Source organism: Xyrauchen texanus, chromosome 49, assembly GCF_025860055.1.
Source record: "Xyrauchen texanus isolate HMW12.3.18 chromosome 49, RBS_HiC_50CHRs, whole genome shotgun sequence".
Taxonomy (NCBI): Eukaryota; Metazoa; Chordata; class Actinopteri; order Cypriniformes; family Catostomidae; genus Xyrauchen; species Xyrauchen texanus.
The window spans coordinates 11,503,049-11,529,108 of record NC_068324.1 but is presented as its reverse complement, the minus strand read 5'-3'; the positions used below and the strand labels follow the sequence as shown (position 1 = coordinate 11,529,108).

Sequence of the window (26,060 nt, the reverse complement as noted above, 5' to 3'; positions counted from 1 at the left end):
AGTTCACCCAAAAATGAAAATTCTCTCATCATTTACTCGCCCTCATGACATCCCAGATATGCATGACATACTTTTCTTAAGCAGAATGCAAATTCAGATTTTTAGAAACATTTCTCAGCTCTTTTGGTCCATACAATGCATGCCAAAAATGTCAAGCTCCAATACTCACACAAGTCAGATTAAAAGTTATCCATATGACAGTGGTTACATCAATGTCTCCAGAAGCGATTTGATATGTGTGGGTGAGAAACGGATCATAATCCTTCTCCCTGCTCAGTCAGCCTTCACTTATCATTCTTCATGGATACCGCCCCCTACTGGGCAAGAGGAAGTATTTCAAGCAAAAATGTACTTAAATATTTATCCGTTTCTCACCCACAACTCTCATATCACTTCTGATATGGATTTAAACACTGGAGTAATATAGATTATTTTTATGATGCCTTAATGTGATTTTTTTAGAGTAAAAAGTTTGGCACCCATTAACTTGACATCACATCTGGGATGGCATGAGGGTTTCATATTTGGGTGAACTAATTCTTATTATTTTCTCAATCTCATGCCATCCCAGATGTGTATGACTATCCCTATTCTGCAGAACACAAGTAAAGATTTTTAGAAGAATATTTCAGCTCTGTAGGTCCATACAATGCAAGTCAACAGGGTACAAAACTTTGAAGCTAAAAAAGCATATTAAGGCAGTATAAAAGTAATCCATAAGACTCCAGTAGTTCAAATCACATCTTCAGAAGATATATGATGGTGTGGGTGACAAGTTTCTTATGATTGCCAAAAACAAAAATAACTCTTGGAAGAGAAGAGCACTTAGGAGGGCTGTTTGAAAATGAGATTAGTAGTAAAAAAAAAAAGTTATTAAATGTAAAGAAAAAAAGAAGAAATGCTTAATATTAATCTGTTTCTCACCCACACCTGTCATTTAACTTTTGAAAACATAGATTTAACCACTGGAGTCATATTAGTTACTTTTATGTTACCTTTATGTTCTTTTTGGAGCTGCAAAGTTCTGGTCACCATTTACTTGCATTGAATGGCCTACAGAGCTGAAATATTCTTCTAAAAATCTTTGTTTGTGTTCTGCAGAATAAGGAAAGTCATACACATCTGGGATGGCATAAGGGCGAGTAAAAAAATTGTTAGATCACAATTAGTTGCTCCACTGTATTGCTTATAATTTCCCAACAATCATATAAAATGAGGGCTTGGAAGAACATGAAAATGTATGTGTCATACAAATACATGAATTTTTGCAATTAAAGAAGATTTAGGCAGTGAACTGATACTGACTGACTGAACTGACACATACTGATGTGAACAGCTGTAGCTTGTCTCATTTAAAGGAATAATTCACCAAAAAAAGAAATTCTATCATTATTTACTCCCCATCATGTCATTTAAAACTGTGTACTGTATATATGTATGTGTGTGTGAATATATATGTATGTATATGATTATTAGAAAAGGGTAAATGTTAACAACACACTGGAGGTGAAGATCATCACTGAATTTCAGACTTAATTTTCAGTCTTTTCTCACCCAGAGTATTATGGACTACTTTTATAATGCTTATTTTGTGTGTGTTTTGTCATTTATGGAGCTTGACAGACATGGTCACTATGAACAGTCATTGCAAAATGAAAAGAAAATGACCAGTGCGAAGAGGTTTTAAAATACCTACTTCTGCATTCCACAGAAGAAATGAGACATGTGGGCTAGGAAGGACATGATTGTGAGTAAATAATGAAAGAATATTCATTTTGGATTAACTTTTGCTATTAAAGGAATACTGGCTTGCAGTGCTCAAGTGGTCAAACTATTTTTTCACATAAGTGAAATTCCAGGGTGCTCCTTCAGGAAGCCATGATCTTCTTCTTGCACTCGACAGAGCAGAGCAGCATTCCCTGCATGGCCATGAATCGCTGGCCCACAAGGCACTTGGAGCAGCAGGAGCACTGGAAGCACTGGGGCTCGGCGTGCCAGTGGTGCTCTCCGTAGGACACACGCTGGGCTTCAGGTTCGATGGGGTTCTGACAGGCCACACAACACTATGAAAGCAGAGGGACATGGACACGTTCACATAACGTCAACTGTGTGTTCACAGGGAGTAGTAAATTAAACATATTCATTTGTAACAATACATATGCGATCAGGGTAATAAAACTAATGCAAATGATTGTGACCATAAACAAAACACTTGGACTTTACATGGTATTGGCTTTTGGTGTGTTCCTAGTGGACTCAAACCAGCAACCTTCAGGTAACGAGCCCTAAACTTTCAGCAACTATGCAACACCACCACTAATACATTTTTATTGCTATTATAATGAATTAGATTTACATGTAATCTGTAACATGGTCACTGTAGTGTAAAATACTGCCAGAAATCTGATCTACTTGGAGGGAAACGTCCCTTCTAAGCCAATATCAAACAGATGAGTCATAATAGCTGTGTGTCAGAGGACTGGCAGATGCTGAGAGGGGAAGGGTGGTGTCTGATATCACATGGCTCCATTAAGAGTGCCTTTGCCCTCCCTTTACTCTGATTATCCTGTCACTGACACTTCCTTTATCTCCTTCACCTGCTCCTGAACTAATATGGCTGACAAACACATGCAGAGCCTGTTGGTTTTAATAGCTAAGCCTTTGCTGTAATTATTTTCCATTTTTGGCATGACGTGAATGACACTCTCACAAAGCGAGAGGTTGTAAAACTAGCTGTGAAATTGTTTGTTTGTTTGAAGGGGCTTTACAACAAAGTGGGACAGTTTTATGCAATACCAGGATTACAGGTTTGTAATATTAGACTTGATATAATACTGTATTTACATATAACTTTTAATAGATTATCGCACTAAAATCATGTTAAACATGCATAATGTTTACTTCTTGTGGCTATACTTTTGAAACAGTCTGCAATTCATTGACTTCCATTGTAAGTGCCTTACTGCAACTGAATTTCAGCTTTTTTTCTTTTTTTTTCATAAAGAGGGAAAAATCAAAATTATTTCTGTGTAAATAAACATTATGCCGCAAATGCTGTTAACTGAGCTTAACTTGTATTTAATCCGTAACATTCTTTTAATGCACATTTTATTTGAACTTTCAATCCATCCACCTTGGAAAGCATAAAAACATTAAAACAGATGTTTTTGAATTGATTAATTTAAAAACTCTGATTCAGGGCATTTAAACATTTTTGTAAAATATATACAGTATGTAGGTAAATTAAGACGAGTAGCTAAATGTTATTATAACCTACATAATTTATTTGCATATTAGCCTAAATAAAATACCTACTTCATGTGTATATTATAAATATACACATACAGTAGAAAAGCAGACAGAAAGGGGTGAGCAATTTGTTGTCTTTACCACAGTGTGGTTCTTCATGTAGCAGGGTTTGCAGACAGGCTTCTCATTCTCCATGACATAGGTCTCTCCAGCCAACACACAGTCACAGTCAAAACAGCAGAAGTGCTTCAGGTGCCAATTATGGCCCTCGGCCTGGGTGTACTCATTACTGAAGATGAGCTGGAAGACCACACACACACACCATTATTTCCATTGCCACATGCTTTGAGCCACTTGTGTTTAAATACAATTTAACAGCGGTTTATAAATCTACATTCGCTATTGTTTCAACCTTTAAAAATCCCGCCCCCTCTTACCTCATCACAACCTGCACATCTTGGCTTTTCACTGTCTCCGTAATGCCGGCCACAATACAGCTTGCCCTTCTTCCAAAAATAGATCATGTCAACCAGCAGCTCAGTGCAGGTACAGCACACGAAGCAGGCTGGGTGCCAGAGTTTATCGTAGCCTGCTCGTTCAGCGAAAACCGCTGGCTCACCCTTCTTCATGGGCAACTGGCACTGGTGGCATGACTGTGGGCAGAGATCCAGTGACGGGATAAGCTTGGCAGAAACATCAATGGAAAACTTGACTTTAACATTGAAGAAATTGTGACTGGTGCTTTCCCATGCAAAATTTGCTGTGTGTGGTTGCTACAGCATTGCTATGTGGTTGCTAAGGTTTTCGGAGTGGTTTTTAGTATGTTGCTAAGCTATTGCCCCCCCTGTTGTGAGTGTTTTTTAGCATGTCGCTATGCGGTTGCATAGATGTTCTGACTGTTTTTAGCACATTGCTATGTGGTTGTTAGAGTATTCTAAGTGTTTTTTAGTGTGTTGCTATTCAATTGCTATGGTATTCTACTTAGGGGATTTATTTATTTATTTTTTATGTGTGCAGCTAAATGGTTGCTGAGGTGTTCCGAGTGTTTTCAGCATGTCATGCATTTGCTAAAGTATTCTGAGTGGTTTTAAGCCTGATATACACCAACGTTTAAAACTCGGTTTGAGATTTGATCAAACCTTAAGAGAGTACAAGAAGTTTGCCGAACTTCAGAATTAAAATTGCAAATAGAAAAAATATACTCAATAGCATCAGGCTGATGACATCTATGTTTTCATCCTGAGAATTCAACCGCTTCTACTAGATAAAAAAAAATAATAAACACCAGAGCTCAAACATAACCACAGGGTCTAACTGTGCTAATTTATGATGTTCTTCTCTGGAACAACGAAACGTTCATTCCAACTGCCTGACTAACAGAGGCTTGGCTGACTCTGAACTCCTCCATGTTAATCAGGAGATAAGAAAGGGAGAAAGAGAAGTATCCCGCTGTGCACATGTTGTGGAAACAAATACTGCTGTATGATTGTTCTAAATGGGATTTTTATTTAATGGATGGTGACATTTAAAGTACAATAAATTATACAGAGAGTCAATTAGATATAAAGGGATACTCATTTAATAAGGTTACTCAAGCTATTTAATAATGAAAACTATACCCATGGCACCCAACATTCACCAATCAGTCTCTATCTGTAAGTACACTCACAGAGCACTTTATTAGTATGCTATGGTCCTAATAATGTACCCAAGGTGGTCTTCTGCTGTTGTAGCCCATCTGCCTCAAGTTTTAACATTTTGTGAATTCTGAGATGCTATTCTTCTCACTACAAAGTGGTTATCTGTGTTACCAAACCTTAATTAGCTTGGTCCAGTTTATAGTTTTTGGCACTATTCGGAGTAAACTTTAGAGACTGTTGTGCATGAAAATCCCAGATCAGCAGTTACAGAAATACTCAAACCAGCCCATCTGGCACCAACAATCATGCCACGGTCTAAATCACTGTGATAATTTTTTTTCCCCCCATTCTGATGGTTGATGTGAATATAAACTGAAGCTCCTGACCCATATCTGAATGATTTTATGCAATGACTGCTACCACACGATTGGCTGATTAGATAACCGCATGAATAAGTAAATGTACAGGTGTTCCTAGTAAAGTTTTCGGTTAGTGTATATTTAGCAGACAGTTTATCAATAGCGACTTAAAGGGAAAACGTGCTCACTCAAATTAAAAAACTGAATTTTTTTCTATTACCGCATATGCTAGTTTTTGTTCGTTTATGAGCAGAAATCTTGCTAAAAACTAAAGTTTGGTAAAGGGAATTATGTTTTTGCAAGCCACCTTTTGCATGTGCATTTAGCTTCTAAAAGTCACCAGGGCATACTTACATAATTACCAACAGGTCCAACTTGCGAAGTCCCAATAGCCCCTGGGGCGCCGACCTTTCCCATGGTAGCAACAGCATCACCTTTGTCTCCTGGTGTTGAATCAATTCCACTTGCTGTTCTTCCTGTTGTTCCAGCAGCAGGCTTGCCTCCAGCCACCAGACCTTGAGGACCTTTTTCCCCGGCTTGACCCACCTGTCTTCCTATATCTTCGGGCAGCGTGATGTCGCCTATGCCCAATGCCTCGTCCTTGTACTTGCGGACATACTGCTGCATTTGCTTGACCTCACCAGGAGAAAGTTCATGGCAGAACTCAGGGTCTTGGTCATGCTCTGGAAGTTGTTTGGCCATCTGCTTCTTACGGTAATCTGCTCCTGCCGTACCAGAGATGGGTCGCCGCTCCGGAGGAAGAAGCTCCATGTAGTGCAGAGCCTGAGAGGAGAGCAATGACACATTTTGGTTTAAGTCAACATGAAATGCCATTCACAACCCATTTTATTTCTAATATGTGAAGTGTTTCACATATTGGAAAGGAGAAAACTGTATGGCCGGAACTTGTTATTATCCATCGGAAAATTATTGGATTGTAGAAAGTGGCATTTCATCCCACAAAGGAGCCAGACCTTTGCAGCTGATTATAGAGAACTACTCCTCTCCTGAAACAGCAGCGGTGCCCACTAATTGAGGAGGATTTTTGTCCCAGATGTGGAGGATGAAGGTCAAGTATTAACCCTTTTATTGTCTTATGAAACTGCACCCTTCTTTTGTCCTTCGGGTCACTTTTGACCCATACTGAAAACAACACTAAAGACCCCCTTAACAGAAAACTGTTTTATTGTGCTCCCAAAGTGTATAATGATAGGGTTTAAAAACATTACAAGGACGTCTCAATTTATGTTTATTTACATCTGTTTTAGCCTTTTATAATATCTCAACTATATTAAAACAATTTCTGATTTATTCTGTTTGTAGAAAATCAACAGTGTACATTTAATAGTTTTAGTATGTCCCTGTTTCACAAATGAAACTCTTTCGCCTTTTCTAGGAGTCAAAATGGTCCCATTTTTCACATCCATTGCAACAAATCCATTCCTTCCTCCCACTAATATCAAACTATTTTTGATTATTTTTGAAGTTGAAGGAACTTGTGCAATTTTTTGGAAAGCTGCAGTACCTAGTAAAGCAGATGGGGAGCTAGAGAACAGTATGGGTCCAGGGGCTAAATTTGAGATAATTTGAATATTTTTAGGTCATATTTAATTCATAGATGTTCAAAAAACTATTTAAAGCTGTAAAACATACAAAGTCTGAAGGTTAAAAGTAGTTGAAATGTTGAAAATCACATCTCGATATTCATGTATTCTGTATTGGTTCTTCCCATAAGGGTTAACACTGACCTGTTAAGACAATGGAAGGAGCAATTTGTTTTAAATTATTATTTCTCTTAAACAGTCATGAACAAAATATTATTGTATTTTAATTTTGTTTGATTTGATGGGCTTGACAAATTCACAACATTTGATTCAAGTACCAAAAACGAAGCCTTTTATTTAATCTATTCTTTACCTGTCCCAGGTCAAGAATGAGCTACGACAATTAGCAGGGCTTTGATTTATACCAATAGAAATGCTTCTTTTCAAGAAGCTTCTTTTTTGTTTTTTTAATTACATTAACCATCATTAATTTGATGCTTTAATCTTTAACTTAAGATTTTAAAAAGGCTGTATTAGACTGAATTACTACAATAGCTGAAAACAATGGGTGAAGGCAAGTTATTACATTTTGAGTAACCATTAATAAACTTTTTGGGAATAAAGTGGACGGATGAACAGGGTAAAATAAGACCAGTTATGTGAAATAATCTTTATGTGCAAAACTTCTGACAACATTTATGACTAGCCTAAACATTGTAGTGTCTCATAAAAAAAAGAAGTGGTTAACAGTGACCTCTAGTGGATGAAGACACCTTAGCACACTTTAAAAAAAAAAAAAAAAAAAAAAAAGGAAATAAACAAATATAGACAAGAAAATATCTTAAGATAATAAGATAATCTTATCTATCTATCTATCTATCAATATCCACCTTTACACTATGCTATATTTCAAACGCAAAACAGTAACTACACATTTTGTCAAAATTAAATTATGACTGGAATCAGGGCATTTAGACAATGACCTGTCCAGAGATGGAAAGGTTGGCCTCACCTATTCTCAGGCTCGGAAAAAACAGAGCTAAACTATTATATAATTCACAAGCCAATTAAATTAAAATGTGGAGCTTTGTGAATAGAATGGAGATCAGCATATTTTAGACAAGACAGAGAGACTCACCAGGCTTTGGTTGATCCCAGGTGGAGCCCATTCATAGGTGACAGACTTGACCACATTCGTCTTGGCAGGCACTGCGGTGGGGGTTGCAACCACAACTCTGGCAGCACCAGGCCCTTTAGCTGGAACAGCAGTGGAAGAGACCACAGTACGGCCTGATCCTGATGCAGCATTGGGACCAGTTCCTGGGGCAGTAGTAGGGCCTCTTGCTGTGGCAGCAGTATGGCCAGTTCCGGGAATATCACTGGGGCCTGTTCCTGGACCAGCATGGGTGTGGGCTGCAGCTCCTGGGGTGGCAGCAGGTGGGGCATGGGGAGGCTGTGCAGTCGGGATGGAGGTCTGGCTGGAGCCGGGCATATAAGTGGTAGCATGAAAAGGAACAGCAGTGCTGGTGGTGGGGGATGGGATGCAGATGGTGACTTGGTTGCCTCTGTATGAGGGAATGCCATCTCTCTTCAACTTGGCTATGAGTCCTGTGTACTTGGTGTCTTCGAAAAGCTTCCCCACCTTCTTATTTTCCTCTGTCTCTAGTTGCACATCGTGATCTTCAACACCACACTTGCAGTTTCGGCAAATCTTTCTGTAAAACGTTAAAGGTAAAAGTGTTTTAAATAGGGCTGTCGATTTAACGCGTTAATTTAGTGCATAGATATTAGAAAAAATAACACATAGGTAAATTCCATAATAAAAGTACTGATTTTCCTTCCATACGAGGAGAGCAATTCAAGCTTGAAATACATCTGTTTTTATGAGTGCGGCTCAACAAGCCTCACAAGCAGCGCAGCCACAGGATGCAAGACGGTCCAAACGCATCCATGCACATGTACATAGAGCGACAATTAAAAATAGTGCAGACGAAATGCAATAACGATTACCGTACTGTGAGAACTGGACACATTGACAAACTCAATGCAAAACAGATTTCTGTCAACTATAGGCTTGTTCAATTCATTTTTTTTTTTTTTTAAACATTTTCAACATTAATTGAGAACCACTGAGTGAAAGTGTTTGAGAAGACAAAACATACTATGACATTAGGTCAAGAACACTACTATTTCTATATGAACAAAACGCAAAACATGTGAGTAAAAGATCACAATATATCACAACTGTGAATCACTATACCCTTATTATAAAGAACTGCAATATTATTGTATTGTGAGCCAGATATATAATATAATATTGTACAGCCAGGTCCCACTGGTTCCGATCCCTATTCCAAAACAGTCAACAATTATGGAAAGAACCAAAAAAACAGCATACTGGGAAAAACAGTGTTCACTTATTTACTGCATTTTAAATGCCATGTGATTGATATAGAATAAAAGTAACATATTATGCCTGTAGAAAGAGCTGAATTATGTCTGGTTTTTTTTTTGTCTTATATCAAAAATTTGGATTGCTGTGCACACGGCAGGTTACGACATGCACAGATATTCAATGATTAGGTTAATTACAGAGTGGGCTACATACTGAAACACAAGAAGTGACTTTTAGAGGATTCTGTAAGATTCTGTTCTTTTAGCACAACATAAAGCTTATCCTGTTTATCTGTTAAGAGTGCAAGCTTACTGCAAAGTTTAAAGGGGACATATCATGGAAAAGAGGATTTTCCCTGCTCTTTTGAAATGAAAGAGTTTGATTAACAGCTACCTTCTGAATCCACCCAGACTATTTATGAAAACTAAGCCACAAAATCTGGTTATTCAGACCTATCCAAACCAATATACAAGAGAAACACTTTGAAAAAAACTTAAAGATTGAAGATCTTGTGGGTGCCTCTCTGGATCACAGGATCTGCATCGAATGGCCTGAATCCACCCTTAACCTCTTTTAATTCAAAGAATTCCTCAAACCACAAGAGAGCACATGCAACACTGCTTTAGTGATGAAGCTCTGGGAAAAGCATCCTGGCACCTGTGGCTCTCTCTTCAGGAAAACTGGCCAAGTGGAGCTAATGGCCATAGTTCTCTCACAGGACACAACCTTTCCCGGTCATATTTGTCTGAAAGCTACTGTACTGTAACTGGATGCTGTTCAATTTGCCATTACAAAAGTAGAGAAAACTTGGAAGTCACATAAATGAGTGAGTCTTAAAGGGCTAGTTCCCCAAAAAATTAGTATTCTGTCATTCACCCTCATGTTGCTACAAACCCATATGTCTTTCTTTCTTCTGTCAAACATAAAATATGTTAGATAGAATGTTAGACCCTCAATTTCATTTCCTTGCATCTCCATACAATGAAAGTGAATGGTGACAGAAGCTAACATCTCATTTTGTGTCATACATGTTTGGAACATTGTTAGGGTGAGGTAATAATAACACAATTTTCGTGTTTTGCGTGAACTATCACTTTCGTAGAATTTATATAAAAGTCACTAATTCGTTTTTTTACAAACGAACCTCCAGAAGTGAAGATCAAAGCCTTCACACTTGTCCTTGCATTTCAGACAGGATGCTCCAGCTCCAATCTCATGTCCCAGGGTTATCTGTCAAAACAGCACAAACTTAAGACATAATTTGCATACTACACTTGCAGTTCTTGAAAGAAATACCAGTGCTTGTGAAAAAAAAGTCAATGAAAATTGTAAAAGTTTCAGGTAAGCTAAGGATTTAAAGGAATAGTTCACCCAAAAATGAAAACTCTCTCATCATTAACTTTTATGCTGCCTTTAGGTGCTTTTAGAGCTTCAAAGTTCTGATCACCATCCACTTGCATTGTATGGACCTGCAGAGCTGAAATATTCTTCTAAAAATGTCTGTTTGTGTTCTGCAGAACAAAGAAAGTCATGCACATCTGGGATAGCATGAGGGTAAGTAAATGACGAGAGAGTTTTCATTTTTGGGGGAAATATTCGTTTAAGCTTTGGTGGTTTAATAGTTGCAAGAAAGACAAGTCGACCAATCTAAATTCAGTATGCAAATATATCAATGATACCATCATTTTCCATTGGATTTTGAATGCATAAAAAAAATAAATAACCTGTCTGAATTTACTTTCAAAGCCAATATTCATAAAATGCATTTCTCTGTGGTCTGTTTTTCATCATACATGATCATAAAGAGGCTGATGTCATAAAGAGGAAATTTAATAAACTCCCCAGATACCTGATCAATTGCATGTCTCTTAAAATGTCATAGAACTAATATACAGCAGACTTGGATAAAAGAAAAAAAAACTAAAACTTAAAATTAAGAAGGACATAGTTTACATCATGTTGAGATAAAGAAAGAAAAATATTCTATAATTCTATTTCAATATCCAACACAATGTGCAGAAACATGTGCAATATGCAGCTGACATCAATTACTTCACAAGATTTTCAGTATTTACTTTATAAAATTCATTCAAATCTCAACAGTTTGCCTCCTGTGCTTGAAGACAGCCTTATAAGGGCAAGTATTTATCAGTATGGCGAATGCCTGGAGGACTTCTGCACATCTACTGTTTAAAGAAGTAAAAAAACATAATTTCAGCCTAGATAGATCTAAAATACAGAGCAACACCTCTTGAGAAGATCTGGCAGATTTCTGCACTGAAAGATTGCAAGGCCCATCTCAGCTTTTCATAAACATTTAATTCATATTTATACCAAATGTTTTAGGAATCTTTCACCTTAGATTTATGCTCCTGAGAACTGAGAGCATGTCTAAATGTATCACTTTTAAAAAGTTGATTGGAATATTATAAATAACATTAAAAATATCTTTGTGACGACGATAAGTGCAGTGGGATGCGGCAGTTCGGGAGAGAAAGAGCCACACACAGCTGCCGAGTGTGCGTCTTTTTGTTTCATTAAATATTATTTTGACCGTTCAGCTGGTTCCCGCATCCTCCTTGCCCATTTTAACCTTGTTACATTGGTGCTGAAGCCCAGGAGGGAGGAGGGATGCGCTGTCGCGGAGTCCTTGCCACTGCCGTTCGCCCAAAGGACGTAGGAGTTGCTGCCGGCCGCCATCTGCGAGGGGAGTAGGGGCTCGCTGCCGGCCGCCTAGAGTGGTGGAGCCTCTGCCAGGGGTGGAGGGCCTCCCTACTGGTCTCCAGAACACGGAGGGAGCGTTCCATCCAACAGGGGTCGGAGGATTTGCTACGGTCTGTCTGTTGTCCACCAGAGTGTGGAGGTGATCGAGGACCAGGCGACGGTGTGTCTGGGAACTGGCAAGCAAGTTTTTTTTTCTCTCTCCTCTCTCTCACACTGTCGCTCCGCCTTGTTGCAAAGAAAGGCCACATATAACTTGCTGCAAAGACACTCCTCATCAGTGTTGGGTGTAACGCATTTAATTACAGTTACTTCTGATGTACACTGGCGGCCAAAAGTTTGAAATAATGTACTGATTTTGCTATTATGGAAAGAAATTGGTACTTTTATTCACCAAAGTGGCATTCAACTGATCACAATGCAAACTCAGGACATTCATAACGTGAACAATTTGAAAACAATTTTCAGAACTTCTTCAACTACTTCAAAGAGTTCTCATCCAAAAATCCTCCACATGCAGCAATGAGAGCTTTGCAGATCCTTGTCATTCTAGCTGTCAGTTTGTCCAGATACTCAGGTGACATTTCACCCCACACTTCCTGTAGCACTTGCCATAGATGTAGCTGTCTTGTCGGGCACTTCTCACGCACCTTACAGTCTAGCTAATCTCACAAAACCTCAATGGGGTTCATATCCATAACACTCTTTTCCAAGTATCTGTTGTCCAATGTCTGTGTTTCTTTGCCCACTCTAACCTTTTCTTTTTGTTTTTCTGTTTCAAAAGTGACTTTTTCTTTGCCATTCTTCCCATAAGGCCTTCACACTGAGTCTTCTCTTTACTGTTGTACATGAAATTGGTTTTGAGTGGGTTGAGTTCAATGAAGTTGTCAGCTGAGGACATGTGAGGCATCTATTTCTCAAACTAGAGAATCTGATGTATTTATCCTCTTGTTTAATTGTACATCTGGCCTTCTACATCTCTTTCTGTCCTTGTAGAGCCAGTTGTCCTTTGTCTTTGAAGACTGTTGTCTGAAATACCTATGTATGAAATCTTCAGGTTTTTAGGGGGCAATTTCAAGCAGTGTATAGTTGTTTGTTTGTTTTTAATGCCATGCCAGGTTCTATGGCTATTTCCATGGTGAGACAAGCACTGTATAGCCTTCATTCTTCAAAACAATGATTGACTGATGAGTTTCTTGAGAAAGCGGTTTCTTTTTTGCCATTTTTTACCTAATATTGACCTTAAGACATGTCAGTCTATTGCATACTGTGGCAACTCAAAAACAAACACAAATACAATGTTAAGCTTCATTTAATGAACCAAATGGCTTTCAACTGTGTTTGATATAACAGCAAGTGATTTTATAGCACCAAATTGGCAATTTAGCATGATTACTCAAGGGTAAGGTGTTGGAGTGATGGCTGCTGGAAATGGGGCCTGTCTAGATTTGATCCAAAATGACTTTTTTCAAATAGTGATGGTGCTGTTTTTTTTTTTTTACTTCAGTAATGTCCTGACTATACTTGTGATCAGTTGAATGCCACTTTGGTGAATTAATGTACCAATTTCCTTCCGAAACTGCAAAATGTGGACATTATTCCAAAATGTGGCTGCCAGGGTATTTGTGTTAAATAATGTAAAGACTATATTTCATGTCTATCGTTGTAGTTTTCATCCGGTAGAGGTTGATATGGGTTTTAGAAAGTAGGCTAATTAATAATAAGTAATACAATTACTTTTCAGGCAGAGTAATTAGTACAGTAATCAAATTAAACTGTAGAAAATGTAATTAGTGGTAAGAAAATTCATTACTTTTTTGGAGAAACTTATCAAACGCTGCTCCTCATGTAAGAGAAATGAATGACTTTGCATAAGAAAACATAATAATCTATAATAGCTTGTTTGTCAAATTGGGAAGAAAATCAATATATAACACAAAGCCAAATAAAATATATACATACATGAATAAATATAATACCAAAAGAAAAAAGTATCTAAATCTTCTATGCTTTACTTCCTGTAAATTAGCCACTTCCTATTCCTTAATAAAAGTAAACAAGTACTTTGTACTTTTCAGTACTTTGCCGTGGACTGTGGCACAGTTGTATAGCCAAAACATTTCGCCTTGTATAACAATGGCAGTGGGTTTAGACTTAGGGCGTTGCCGTATCTTTCTCTCTTTCAAATAACGTTTCAGACCGTGACCAGTCACAGGATATAATAAGCGTACCTTCTTTATTTCTCTCTCGATCTCCATTTTTCTTGAGTTTGTCAAAACAGCACCGAGACTATTCCCACCAGAAACTTTCACTGTCCGGTCACTCTTCTCGCACGGGACAGTTTCCAAAACCTCTGTCCCTCCAGTTCAGACCTCACTCATGCTGCATTACTTCCGCTCATTTCCAATGTGCGTTTCTCAGCCAACAGGAACAGAGAATTTAAACTACCAATCAGAGCCAAGCATGAGATGATATAGTTCCAAAGTGAAACAATCGCGGGTAGAGAAGCATATAATCTTCTTTTGCTGGAATAATCTTTATGGATTAAGTGATGTTATGGATAGGAACCCGCCACTATAGCAATACCAATGACTTATTACAGCTCAGACAGTCGTGACCTGTAGAATAGTGGCATATTTTACCTCAAAGACTGTAAAGTTTTTGTAACATTAATTAATACAATTCTTTTAGATTTTTTTATACAATCAGTGGGGTGCAAAGACTGTGACCACTAGTAAAAATGCCTCTAGTTTGTAAGCTACATATTTCGTTTTTTTTCATTCCATGAATTGCATGATTTTCTTAGTATTTGGTGTATCTCCATTTTGCATTAATGACAGCATGCATTCAAGCTGGCATGGACACCAGAAGTTTGTGGGTAAGATAAACAGATAAATATTTAAGCCCCGTTTTACTATAAATTTCCATTTTTAGGATGCGTTTCATTTAGAAGTGATCATCCGCCCTATTCCCTTCAAAGACTTCCATCCACTTTGAGAGCTTTGGAGGGTTGAAAGGTGTGGGGCTAAAAAGCAACAACTCATTTTTAAAGTGGAAATTTTATTAAAAATGTTATTGGAAATTCTGTTTGAATCGATCTTACAGCATGACTATCATGATTGTTCTCCCTTCAAAATGCCCTCTGAAGGGGGGGTTGCAGGGATTGACCAGCCACAACCAGCTGAATGTGAAAGTGAAAGTGTAGATTTTCATTAAAAAAAGGACTTAAGGATCTGATCTGTTTCTCACCCACACATATCATATCGCTTCAGAAGAGTCGTATGGATTATGTTTATGCTGCCTTTATGTCTCTTTCAGACCTTCACAGTTCTGTTCCCATTCACTTGCATTGTGAGGACCAACAGAGCTGAAATATTATTTAAAAAAATCTTCATTTGTGTTCAGCAGAAGAAAGAAAGTCATACACATCTGGGATGTCATGAGAGTGAGTAAATGATGAGAGAATTTTCATTTTTGGGTGAACTATCCCTTTAAAGAAATGTATGTGCTTGTTTCATAGAGGAAGCTATGGTTTATTCAGTGTTGGTGTTGGTTGTGGAAAGGGTGTGATGGTGTATGCAGAAGATTTTTAACAGACATCATACATCCTGCTTCTCTCTCTCACTTTTAGGGTTTTATCAAAGATTTGTGCTGCCATTCATTAACAAAAACTAATTGAATTCACTACTTTACTATTGATCAAATGTAGAGATAAGCAGAATTTCAGTGAGGGCAGTACTTGAAATTTTAAATAAAAACTAAAGCCAGAATTGTTGGTTGCTATACAGTCATGAGTCATGACAAGCACAATGTCTGTGAGTATTATCACACACTGGGTGTGTTTTTCCTGTCTTATCTTAGATGGAGGTATTGCTCAATCAATAAAAAGCAGGACATTTCTTTATTTAGATCTGTTATTTCAACATGGTTGCAAAAGTTTTTACTGTACAAGGACAATCTCCCTAAAGCAGCCTGTGGTTACGTGCCTTTCTTGAAGGGATAGTTCACCCAAAATAAGAATTCTCTCATTATTTACTCACTTTCATGTGATCCCACATGTGTATGACTTTCTTTATTCTGCTGAACACAAACTGAGATTTTAAAAAGAATATCTCAGCTCTGTGGGTCCAATGCAATTCAACAGGGTCCAAAACTTTGAAGCTCAAAACAAAACATTAAAAAAAAAAGAGCATGAAAGCAGCATAAATAAAATCCATATGACTAACTTGGTTAATTCCATATCTTCAGAAGCTATATGCATATGGTGATATGCAAAAAGAAAGAAATGAAGAAAAACTAAAACATTTAATGTAACATATGTGAGACGTGAGCAGGTTGAGAATCCATTTGCAAAGGTTTATTAAAAGACTAATCCAAGCAGATGTATTGATATGTAAGAAAATAATCCAAATCAATGTCTGTAGCGTAATCACTTAAACTGTGAGAGCAGTATATAAAATTGGCCTCCTCGTGGTCGCAATTAGGGGTTCTTGCTCTCAGTGGTGTGTGTGGTAAATTGTGCGTGGATCGCGGAGAGTAGCATGAGCCTCCACATGTTGTGAGTCTCTGTGGTGTCATGCACAAGAGTCTCATGATAAGATGCGCGGATTGACTGTCTCAGAAGCGGAGGCAACTGAGACTTGTCCTCCGCCACCCTGATTGAGGCAAGTCACTACGCCACCATGAGGACCTACTAAGTGGTGGGAATTGGGCATTCCATATTGGGAGAAAAGGGGATTAAAACAAATTTTTTTCTCTCTCTCAATTACACCTTTTATATAAATCCCGAAGACATGGATTTAACCACTGGAGTCGCATGGATTACTTTTATGTTGTCTTTATATGTTTTTTGAGCTTCAAGGATTTGGACCTTGTTGATTTGCATTTTATTAACATACAGAACTGAGATATTCTTCTAAAAATCTTCATTTGTCTTCTGCAGAAGAAAGAATGTCATACACATCTGGGATGGCATAAGGTTAAGTAAATGATGAGAGAATGTTCATTTTGGGGTTAACTATTCCTTTAAGGGCTAAATGGTGATGATGTGCACTGTATGTTTGAACCTACATTCAGTATTGGTGAAATATTATGCCTATTATAACTATAACTTGATTTTCAAACTATTTCTTCAAACAAGTCTGTAAAGTGAATTTAGAGTGAATTTATGATTGATGACAAATTACACTTTTCATTAAAAATCTGTGTATTGACTAAATTGCATTCCCAAAAATGTGTTTAATATTACCAATGAATGCATAACGGAAAGAAAGTTTTCATTTGGAGTCAAGATATTATTAACACCCCCTGTCAAACTGTTTACCAGACCCTTGAATTTACAGTTTAGCTCTCAATAGATTCACACTGTAGACATAGTACAAGAAAATAATAAAAAAAAGTACAGCAAGACATTGTTTTGACAATATACCTTTCATTACTAAAGTTACATATAGGAAGAACAGCTGCATTATTCTCATCCATCAAACTCCAGCAGCATGTTGTAGAGGTTGTGAGATTGAACCTCAAGGTCATAACCATCATAGAATATATCAAATGTCTCCAACAATTCTAACAACAACAACAACAACAACAACAACAGTCTTTCCAAAATCATACAAGAGTCATATGATTTCAGAGTAATAATTACGTGTCGATTGAATCTTCTCTGTCATATGTACATCTATAAAATTCTAGTGAGGATAATTAAACAATGTGGAGTTAAAATCATTTTGTTGACATCTTTTTGCTGATGTTTTCTTATTTTTCAAAAAAATGTCAGTGGATTAAGAACAATGTCAAAGGTTGAAATCTTGTGCCATTGTGAGAACTACCAATGTATATGGCATACAGTACCATAACCTGAGAATTTGAATTAGTTTGCATTTTCTACATAAAACTCAGCCTCTGTCTTTTCAGTGTCAAAGCCCTTTCAAAGAACCTTGATGAGGTTTTATTGTGCAATAACATGGTTCAGATGAAATGTGTTTGGTATGGTTTCTGATTCCAATTTTCCCACTCAGTTCAGCACTGCACTCACATCCACTCCAGAGAATTGGTCTTAGATAAAATGCATCTTTATTCAGACTTATAATAAAACATAACAAACTTTGGGTTGCACATGAGGAGAACTGTACTAGACACTTGAATGTGCAGTTTAGTCAACACAACAGTCAGTGAATCACAAGAAATTTAATAATAATAAAAAATAAATAAGTACATGACAATAAGTCTATTTTGTCACATAATTTGGGTGGAATTATCCCTTAGCTCACTTAGTTGATAAAAAGCAATCATTTCTATTTTTAGCTCTGTTTTATCATCAGGACTGCATCATTAGGACTGTGAAAGTGACATATGGTAAACAGCTTGCATTAATGTTAATATAGAATTTGCAGACTATTTCCTCAATAGACACAGAAGCAATGACCTAAAACAGTAAATACATTTCTGTTCTTGAGTTGCTTTTGTAAGTAAGAGGAAAACAGCTGCATTGCTCTCAGTGCATTTAATCCAACATTAGAATTGTATAAGGTTGTGGGAACAGAAGCAGCAGGCTTGCCTGTCTCTGTTAGTGCTAACAACAAGGTCATAACCACGCGTGACTGTAGTATATAAAGGGTGGTGCTAACTGTGAAAAGTTCTACTCCATGCAGCAAGATGAGGGGGCTACTGGTTCTAACTGCTCTGTTTGTTGCCGTTTTTGGCAAAGAAACCTTTGAGGGGTGAGTCATTAAATCATGTTTTCAGCATTGCAAAAAAATATTTTCTTAATGAATAGTTTTGTCTTATAAATAAGTAAAACAAGACAGATTAACTAAAGAAGCCAATTTAAGTAATAATAATAATAATAATAATGTAATATTACAGAGAATATACGTATAGTGTTTATTTATTTAATTACATTTTTAGATATTCTTTATAATAAAACTTTTTTTTTTATTGTTAAGCACAAACTTCACTAAATAATATTATATTGATGCTTAAAACAAGAAAAAAATGGCCAAATCGGCAATTCATTTTCCAAGTATTTAATTTTCCAATTAATTGTTGTATATTATGCAATTTTGCGTCTCAAGTCAATTTATCTTCATTTCAGTATGTTCAGATATTTTAATAATTTTTGCAGTGTAACCGTATACACCAAACTGTCTGAGACAAGTGAAATGGGTTTCTTTAAAAAAAACAAAATTATGATAATAAAATAAAAACTGGACTGGAATAAAAGAAATGCTCTGGTCAGGGTAGGACAAACAATTCTGCATACTTATGCACCAAAAGAGGGCAAAAACATGATATTTACAGGACATTTGTGTATCAGGTTGGAAGCTGTCAGTTTTTTACTGTGTTTAGGCAAAAGGGAGGAAAGTTTCATCTCGGTCCCATCCACATTCATAGAACATAAAGGGTTGCACATAATGTTTATTGTTCATGTTGCAAGATTAAGGGATAATGATTGAAATGTTTTATTTGCAAACTTTTTTATTTGTGGCTGTGATTGGCAAAAAAAGGCTTTTGAGAGGCAAATTAATTGATTTTGTCTTCAGTTGACCTCCAACCTCTCAAATGCACCAGAAGTTGATATAATTATTGACAAGGCCACATATTTCACAGAAACTCTGTTATATTTTACATTAGCTGAATCAATTCCAATTTTTGGTTAATATAGGAATCTGTCTTAACATGTTTACGTAAGAAATATTATATAGTGACTGCTGGAATACACTGGAGTCAAACCGAAGAAGCAAACTGCAACTTTCCAATTGATTATTGACTCCTCTTTAACATGCAACTTACTGGAAACTAATGCAGCATACTATTTCTAAAGCCAAAGATCATGTCATCATAACAACCTGGTGAGTAATCCTGGGATGACATTCTAAAAGATTGTGTTGATGTCTTTCCAGACACCAGGTTCTTCGTATCACTGCAAATAATGAGGCTCAGATCACTCTCCTGAAGGAGCTCTCTGAACAAGGACATCTTGGGGTTAGTTGAAGGAATAAATAGTACTAGGTATCTTAGGAATTAATGCTAATGTATTGAATGTATACAAGTTGAGAGCTACTCAAACTACATTTTGATCATGATGTCTAACCTAAAGCTTCAACTTACATGAACATTCTTTACAGACATTAAGCCACACAAATCCACTTTCCATCTTTCTCCTATGCATTAGGTATACACATTTGAAACTGTGAACTTCATATTTGGCAGACATTCTAAAAATAAACCATAGTCCAAAAAGACAAGTCACAAACACTTTTTTATTAACCCATTAAAATTGATCAAATAATAATAATAATTGTAAAAACTCTGCATGTTTTTTCCTTCAGATGGATTTCTGGTTGGAGCCCATTCGTGAGTCTCTGCCCATTGATGTTCGTGTCCCCTTCAACAGTCTCCAGGCTGTCAGAGCTTTCCTGGCATACAATCACATAGAGTATCGTGTCATGATTGAGGATGTTCAGGTGGGAATATTTTAAAGATGTACCTGAAAAACAATCAGAATTTATAAACTTAACTTGAACTCGTCTCCATTTTTTTGATGGCATTGTTCTCCTTCTTGTACCTTTAGAATTTGTTGGATGAGGAGCAACGACAGATGATGAAATCTCATGTTCTTCCAAGAACCACAGATGATTTTGACTACACCAACTACCATGACCTGAACACTGTGAGTGGTGTACCACTTTAATTTACACAATAGCATTGCTAGACATTGAACTCAAAAAGCACTATATGATGTACAGTATGTATGTGTTAATTTGTATGAATTTAAATGTCTTTTTGTATGTAAGCGGCACAGTGGCTCAGTGGTTAGCACTTTCGCCTCACAGCATGAAGGTCCCAGCTCAACTGGGCCTATGTGGAGTTTCCATGTTCTCCCCATGTTCATGTGGGTTTAATTCGGGTGTTCAGGTTTCCCCCACACAAGTCCAAAAACATGCAGGTTAAGTGAAATGGAGACTCTGAATTGCCCCCTAGGTGTGAGTGAGAGTCCCCCAGCCACTGGGGGTTGCGTCAGGAAGGGCATCCGGAGTAAAACCTGTACCAAGCCAAATATGTGGATCACGGATGGTCCGCTGTGGCAACCCCTAACGGGAGCAGCCGAAAGAAGAAAAAGAATGTCTTTTTGTATCTTTTAACACTTTTTACACAAAACATAATCAATAATTTGGTCATCACCACATTGTTTTCAGATTTACTCATTCATGGATATGCTTGTGGCAGAGAACAGTGATCTGGTTAGCAAAATTGTGATCGGTCAGAGCTATGAGGGTCGCCCCTTGAACGTCCTGAGGGTAGGTTACAAACTTAAATATTAGTCACGTCAGATATTCATTAAACTTCTATACTTTTACAAGGCCAGATACTCAATGATAACAATATTTAAAATGCAAATGATTTGGAAGTGCATATAATTAATTATACTTCAGGAAAGGTCAATATTTCCATTTGTTCATAATGAGCTCATGTTGTCCCATTTAGTTCAGCACTGGAGCGAACCATCCTGGTATGTGGCTTGACACTGGCATCCACTCCAGAGAATGGGTCACCCAGGCCAGTGGAGTCTGGTTTGCCAAGAAGGTTAGTTAATTCATGCTTCTGTCAGCAAATACAAACTACTCAATATACTTTTTATAATTGAAGTGAACAGATTTGTTGTTGCTTCAAAGAAAAAGCAATTGACCAAAAAACATGTTTTTGTTGTGCAGATTGTGACCGACTATGGACGTGACCCTGCCCTTACCGACATTCTTAACAATTACGATATTTACTTGGAGATTGTAACCAACCCTGACGGCTACCAACACACCCAGACTAAAGTGAGTTTTAGAGACCTTGCATGCACATTCAGTTTAATAGAACAATTCATTATTATGAGAATATGTCCCTGGCTACACTTTAATTGTGGCATGTGGTTGTTCGTTTGGTTTAGGACCGTATGTGGCGTAAAACCAGAAAGCCAAACCCTGGCTCCAGCTGTGTTGGAGTTGACCCCAACAGGAACTGGGATGCTGGCTTTGGAGGTGAGGTACTTTTGCAAAAGCAGATGAATTTCTAAGGCACTTAGAAGATGAGAGGTTGCACTGTGTTTTGGTGATTCAAATGGAATGTAATACTTTCTTTGCTGTGTCTTTAATTTACAGGGGCAGGTTCCAGCAGCAGTCCTTGCACCGAGACCTACCGTGGACCTAGTGCTCACTCTGAGCCAGAGGTCAAGGCCATTGTAGACTTTGTGAAATCTCATGGCAACCTCAAGTCCTTCGTGTCCATTCACAGCTATTCCCAGATGCTCCTCTATCCATACGGATACACTCACACTCCTGCCAAAGACCAGGCAGAACTGGTATGCATGTCATAAAGACACTATTCTAGATCATTTTTACTTGGATTTGGATTGGAGAATCTTTACAATTAATTCAATATCGTCTCTTCAGCATGAACTTGCCAGGAAGGCTATCACTGAACTGCAGTCTTTGTATAATACTCGCTACACATATGGCAGCATCATTACCACAATCTGTAAGTTCAACAAGATTCATACAAAACCAATGTATTGGCTCTATTAACAAATTTCTGGGCTAAAAAAATTACTTGCACCTGATCTACTATGGCTCAAATATGAATTATTCTCAGCGCTAACCATCTCTCTGTTATCAGACCAAGCCAGTGGAGGCACTATCGACTGGACATACGAACAGGGCATCAAATATTCCTACACCTTTGAGCTGAGAGACACTGGCCGCTATGGTTTTATCCTGCCTGCCAATCAGATCGTCCCCACTGCTGAGGAGACCTGGCTGGCCTTGATGGCCATCATGGAGCACACCAAGAACAATCCATATTAAACATAAAATTGAATTTCACCAGTGAGTCAAAGTGTATGAAAGAATATGAATACAAAATAAAAAAAAGAACCACAGTCTGATGAATGTTGTATTAAAATAAATTAAGTAAAAATTGAAATATACAATATGTTTGAGATATGTGACAATAGTTGTAAACATGCATACTAATGAATTTGCTTGAAAATACTATATAGATTACATTATATTCACAATCAAATCAAATCCCTTTATTGTCACTCAACCATATCACAAGTGCAACAGTGGGTGAAAATCTTAGGTGCAGTTCCATGCAACACAGCAGTATGACATTACTATAAAAATAATTTACACATAACACAGTTTACACATCTTGTTACACAACACAATATACAATATACACCTAATAATTTACAATATACAGTATACACAAAATAAGAAGACTTTATACTTAAGCAATATCACAAGAGCAAGTGTGCGATATGGCCCTACATCAGCACTGCTTTGATTTGGCCGCAGGCCGAGTGCCATAGGTAATCACAGCAGTGCTGATTTAGGGCCATATTGCTTATAAACAACAGTTCAAAGAACAAGTCAATTTAAAAAAATTAGGATAAACTGTGTACGGTCACAAAAACGCATTTGTGCATGGAACTACTTTATTACGTGGCGGATCAGAATCTGCCGTTGCTGGTTCAAACCAAATGATGCGTCCAAGCATTCGTTAGCAATTCGAAAATGTCACTTCAGAAATAGTATCATGGCTTATTCTGTTTCTAATAAGTTATTGGATAAACAAGGATGGATGGATGTGTGTGTGTGTGTGTGAGAGAGAGAGTGAGAGAGAGAGAGAAAGAGAGAGAGAGAGAGAGAGAGAGCGACGGAGCGTGTGCGATCATCTGTTGCCATACCAAAGCAGAGATGCTGTCAGCTTTCTGAAGATCAACTTTCTCAGTGGAAAAGTAGCTGTCCAAGCAGGGGTATTTCTCCCTATTTCAAGGTAGCTGGTGCACAAGAGTCTTTAACTATAGAAACCGCAATGTCTTCCACCATTTTAAACAGTGTGCCCACTCCAATATGGAAAGTCTGATAAGTGGTAAACGCCTTCAGTTTGTGTAATTAATAATTGTGATGTGTCTCTCAGCTGTGATGAGCCAAATGCTGAAGTTGTTTTTTTTTTAATGCCATTTAAAGCTATTTCCTAGCTTTAGTAGTGTAGTAGTTATACAAGCGATCATTGAGTGCTGTATGTAAACACTGGCTTACGCGGATTCACTTCACGTCACCTAACTGGCTCATTTTACACATAAAAGTTATCTTTTGCCACAACATGCTGGCTAACACATATAATGTAACACAAAAAAACATGTAAAAAAAAAAAAAAAAAAAGAGTAAACCGTAGCTCTTAACACATCTGCACTGCTCATCACTTTAGTTTAGAATGGCACGATCACAAGTGGAGTGATACACACAGAGAAGTGTCAGAGTGCTGATGGTGTGAGACCATCAGTACTCATGGAACGTCTCTCATCCAATCAGATTTGAGGACCGGAACTAACTGTTGTGCAGTTGTGTTGTGTTGACATTCAGTTGATAGTCAGTTGCCAGTGTGTTATAAAGAGAAGTATAAAATGTGAGTCCAATCCGAGGCTAATAAAGTGCGGTGCAGATATATGTATCATGAGTGATCAAGAGTTCAAAAGTCTGATTGCTTGGGGAAGAAGCTGTCATGAAGTCGGCTGATGCGTGTCCTGATGCTGCGATACCACCTGCCTGAAGGTAGCAGTGAGAGCAGCCCATGGCTCGGGTGGCTTGAGTCTCTGATGATCCTCCGAGCTTTTTTCACACACCCCCTGGTATACATGTTCTGGAGGGAGGGAAGCTCATCTCCAATGATTTGTCTGGCAGTTCACACCACCCTTTGCTGGGCTTTGCGGTTGAGGGCGGTGCTATTAATGTACCAGGCAGTGATGCAGCCAGTCAAGATGCTCTCTACAGTGCTGGTGTAGAACCATGTGAGGATGTGGTGGTTCATTCAAAACTTCATTAGCCGTCTCAGGAAGAAGAGGCACTGGTGAACCTTCTTCACAATGGCTTCAGTGTGGACTGACCATATGAGTTCCTCAGTGATGTGGACACCAAGGAACTTGAAGCTGCTGACTCTCTCCACCGGTGCTCCATTGATGGTGATGGGGCTGTGTTCTCTGTCTTTTCTCCTGAAGTCCACCACAAGCTCCTTGGTCTTACGTTGAGGGAGAAATTGTTCTCCTGACACCAGCATGTCAGAGTGTGTACCTCATCTAGGCTGTTTCATCATTGTCAGTGATCAGAACAACTACCATGATGGCATTGGAGCTATGTGTTGCCACACAGTCATATGTGCACAGGGAATACAGGAGTGGGCTGAAAACAGGGCTACAAATATTGAAGTTCAGTGATGAGGGGATGTTGCTGCCCATTCTAAACACCTGGCGTCTGCTTGACAGGAAGTCCAGGATTCAGCTGCACAGCCAGAGACCGGAGTTTCACATAAAGCTTGCAGGGCACTATGGTGTTGAATGATGAGCTGAAGTCTTTATTATTAGTCTTTTAAGATGAAGTAGCTTGATATAGGCTACTATGAAAACATACAGTAACTGATTACCGCCCTCTACGCCACCATGAGGACGTAGAGTGCTTTTGGAATTGGGCATTCAAGATTGGGAAGAAAAGGGGAAGATACATACTGTAACTCTCAAAACTTCCTCAACAGTTAAAAAAATGTGGATTTATTTGAAACTAAAAACTAAAAGTAAAAATTTCACGATCTGATCACCTTACCTAACACGGATACCAAAATTACACATCTATAATGGCTGTTGTGTGTTCCGAAAAAAGGAGAAAGCAGGATAGTTCCCATTATTCATATTCCATTGTGTTAAGTGTAAATTGTGGAAAGTTCGTCAAACTTTTTGTTGTTTCTTTGTGTTGTGTGTGTGGCACCTGTTGCTCTGCATTCTATGCTTCTGAAGGATCCTAATGTATATATATATATATATATATATATATATATATATATATATATTCAAGGGGGATATATGACTAAAATAAAATGTAAATAATTCTTTAACATATTGTGGGGAAAAAAAATTACAACACCAATACCAATAAATGCATGTTACAGCTTCGTATAATGTAGGTTTAAAATAATTATGAATATGGAGAGGAGGGGGTACATGTGATCTACATTTTAAAACATTTCAGTCACAAAGAAAGATGGTAGTTATGGGTTGAACTTGAGGCAAAGTGTGGACCAGATAATCGACAGCAAACCAAAGTACAAG

At 37.8% G+C, this 26,060-nt stretch overlaps 2 protein-coding genes across 2 annotated transcripts; one reads left to right on the top strand and one right to left on the bottom strand.

Moving 5' to 3' along the window:
- Nucleotides 1–857: 857 nt before the first annotated feature.
- On the bottom strand, nt 858–14,300 carry tes (testis derived transcript (3 LIM domains)). Its single transcript, XM_052123240.1, has 7 exons — nt 14,140–14,300; nt 10,332–10,417; nt 7,931–8,507; nt 5,603–6,031; nt 3,687–3,902; nt 3,391–3,549; nt 858–2,063 (listed from the first exon to the last, which is right to left on the bottom strand). The coding sequence occupies exons 1-7, from the start codon at nt 14,164–14,166 to the stop codon at nt 1,869–1,871; spliced, it is 1,689 nt and encodes a 562-aa protein (XP_051979200.1). The 5' UTR covers nt 14,167–14,300; the 3' UTR covers nt 858–1,868.
- Nucleotides 14,301–18,497: 4,197 nt separating this feature from the next.
- On the top strand, nt 18,498–22,841 carry cpa5 (carboxypeptidase A5). The gene is made up of 11 exons (XM_052123167.1): nt 18,498–18,630; nt 19,813–19,894; nt 20,242–20,376; nt 20,484–20,582; nt 21,109–21,210; nt 21,398–21,496; nt 21,625–21,735; nt 21,849–21,939; nt 22,060–22,259; nt 22,351–22,435; nt 22,574–22,841. Exons 1-11 carry the CDS (start codon nt 18,566–18,568, stop codon nt 22,759–22,761), a joined length of 1,257 nt encoding a protein of 418 aa, XP_051979127.1. The 5' UTR covers nt 18,498–18,565; the 3' UTR covers nt 22,762–22,841.
- The last annotated feature ends 3,219 nt before the right edge of the window (nt 22,842–26,060 follow it).

What these genes read in the sequence shown, in the direction of transcription:
- tes (XM_052123240.1), bottom strand. Translation starts at nt 14,166, where the DNA reads ATGGAGATCGAGAGAGAAATAAAGAAG. An exon ending in TTTGATCTTCACTTCTGGAG is followed by an intron (nt 8,508 to 10,331) that starts GTTCGTTTGTAA and finishes AACGTTTTACAG; the next exon opens with AAAGATTTGCCGAAACTGCA. An exon ending in ACATGAAGAACCACACTGTG is followed by an intron (nt 2,064 to 3,390) that starts GTAAAGACAACA and finishes CTGCTTTCATAG; the next exon opens with TGTTGTGTGGCCTGTCAGAA.
- cpa5 (XM_052123167.1), top strand. Translation starts at nt 18,566, where the DNA reads ATGAGGGGGCTACTGGTTCTAACTGCTCTGTTTGTTGCCGTTTTTGGC. An exon ending in GAGTCTGGTTTGCCAAGAAG is followed by an intron (nt 21,497 to 21,624) that starts GTTAGTTAATTC and finishes TTTGTTGTGCAG; the next exon opens with ATTGTGACCGACTATGGACG. An exon ending in CCAAAGACCAGGCAGAACTG is followed by an intron (nt 22,260 to 22,350) that starts GTATGCATGTCA and finishes TCGTCTCTTCAG; the next exon opens with CATGAACTTGCCAGGAAGGC.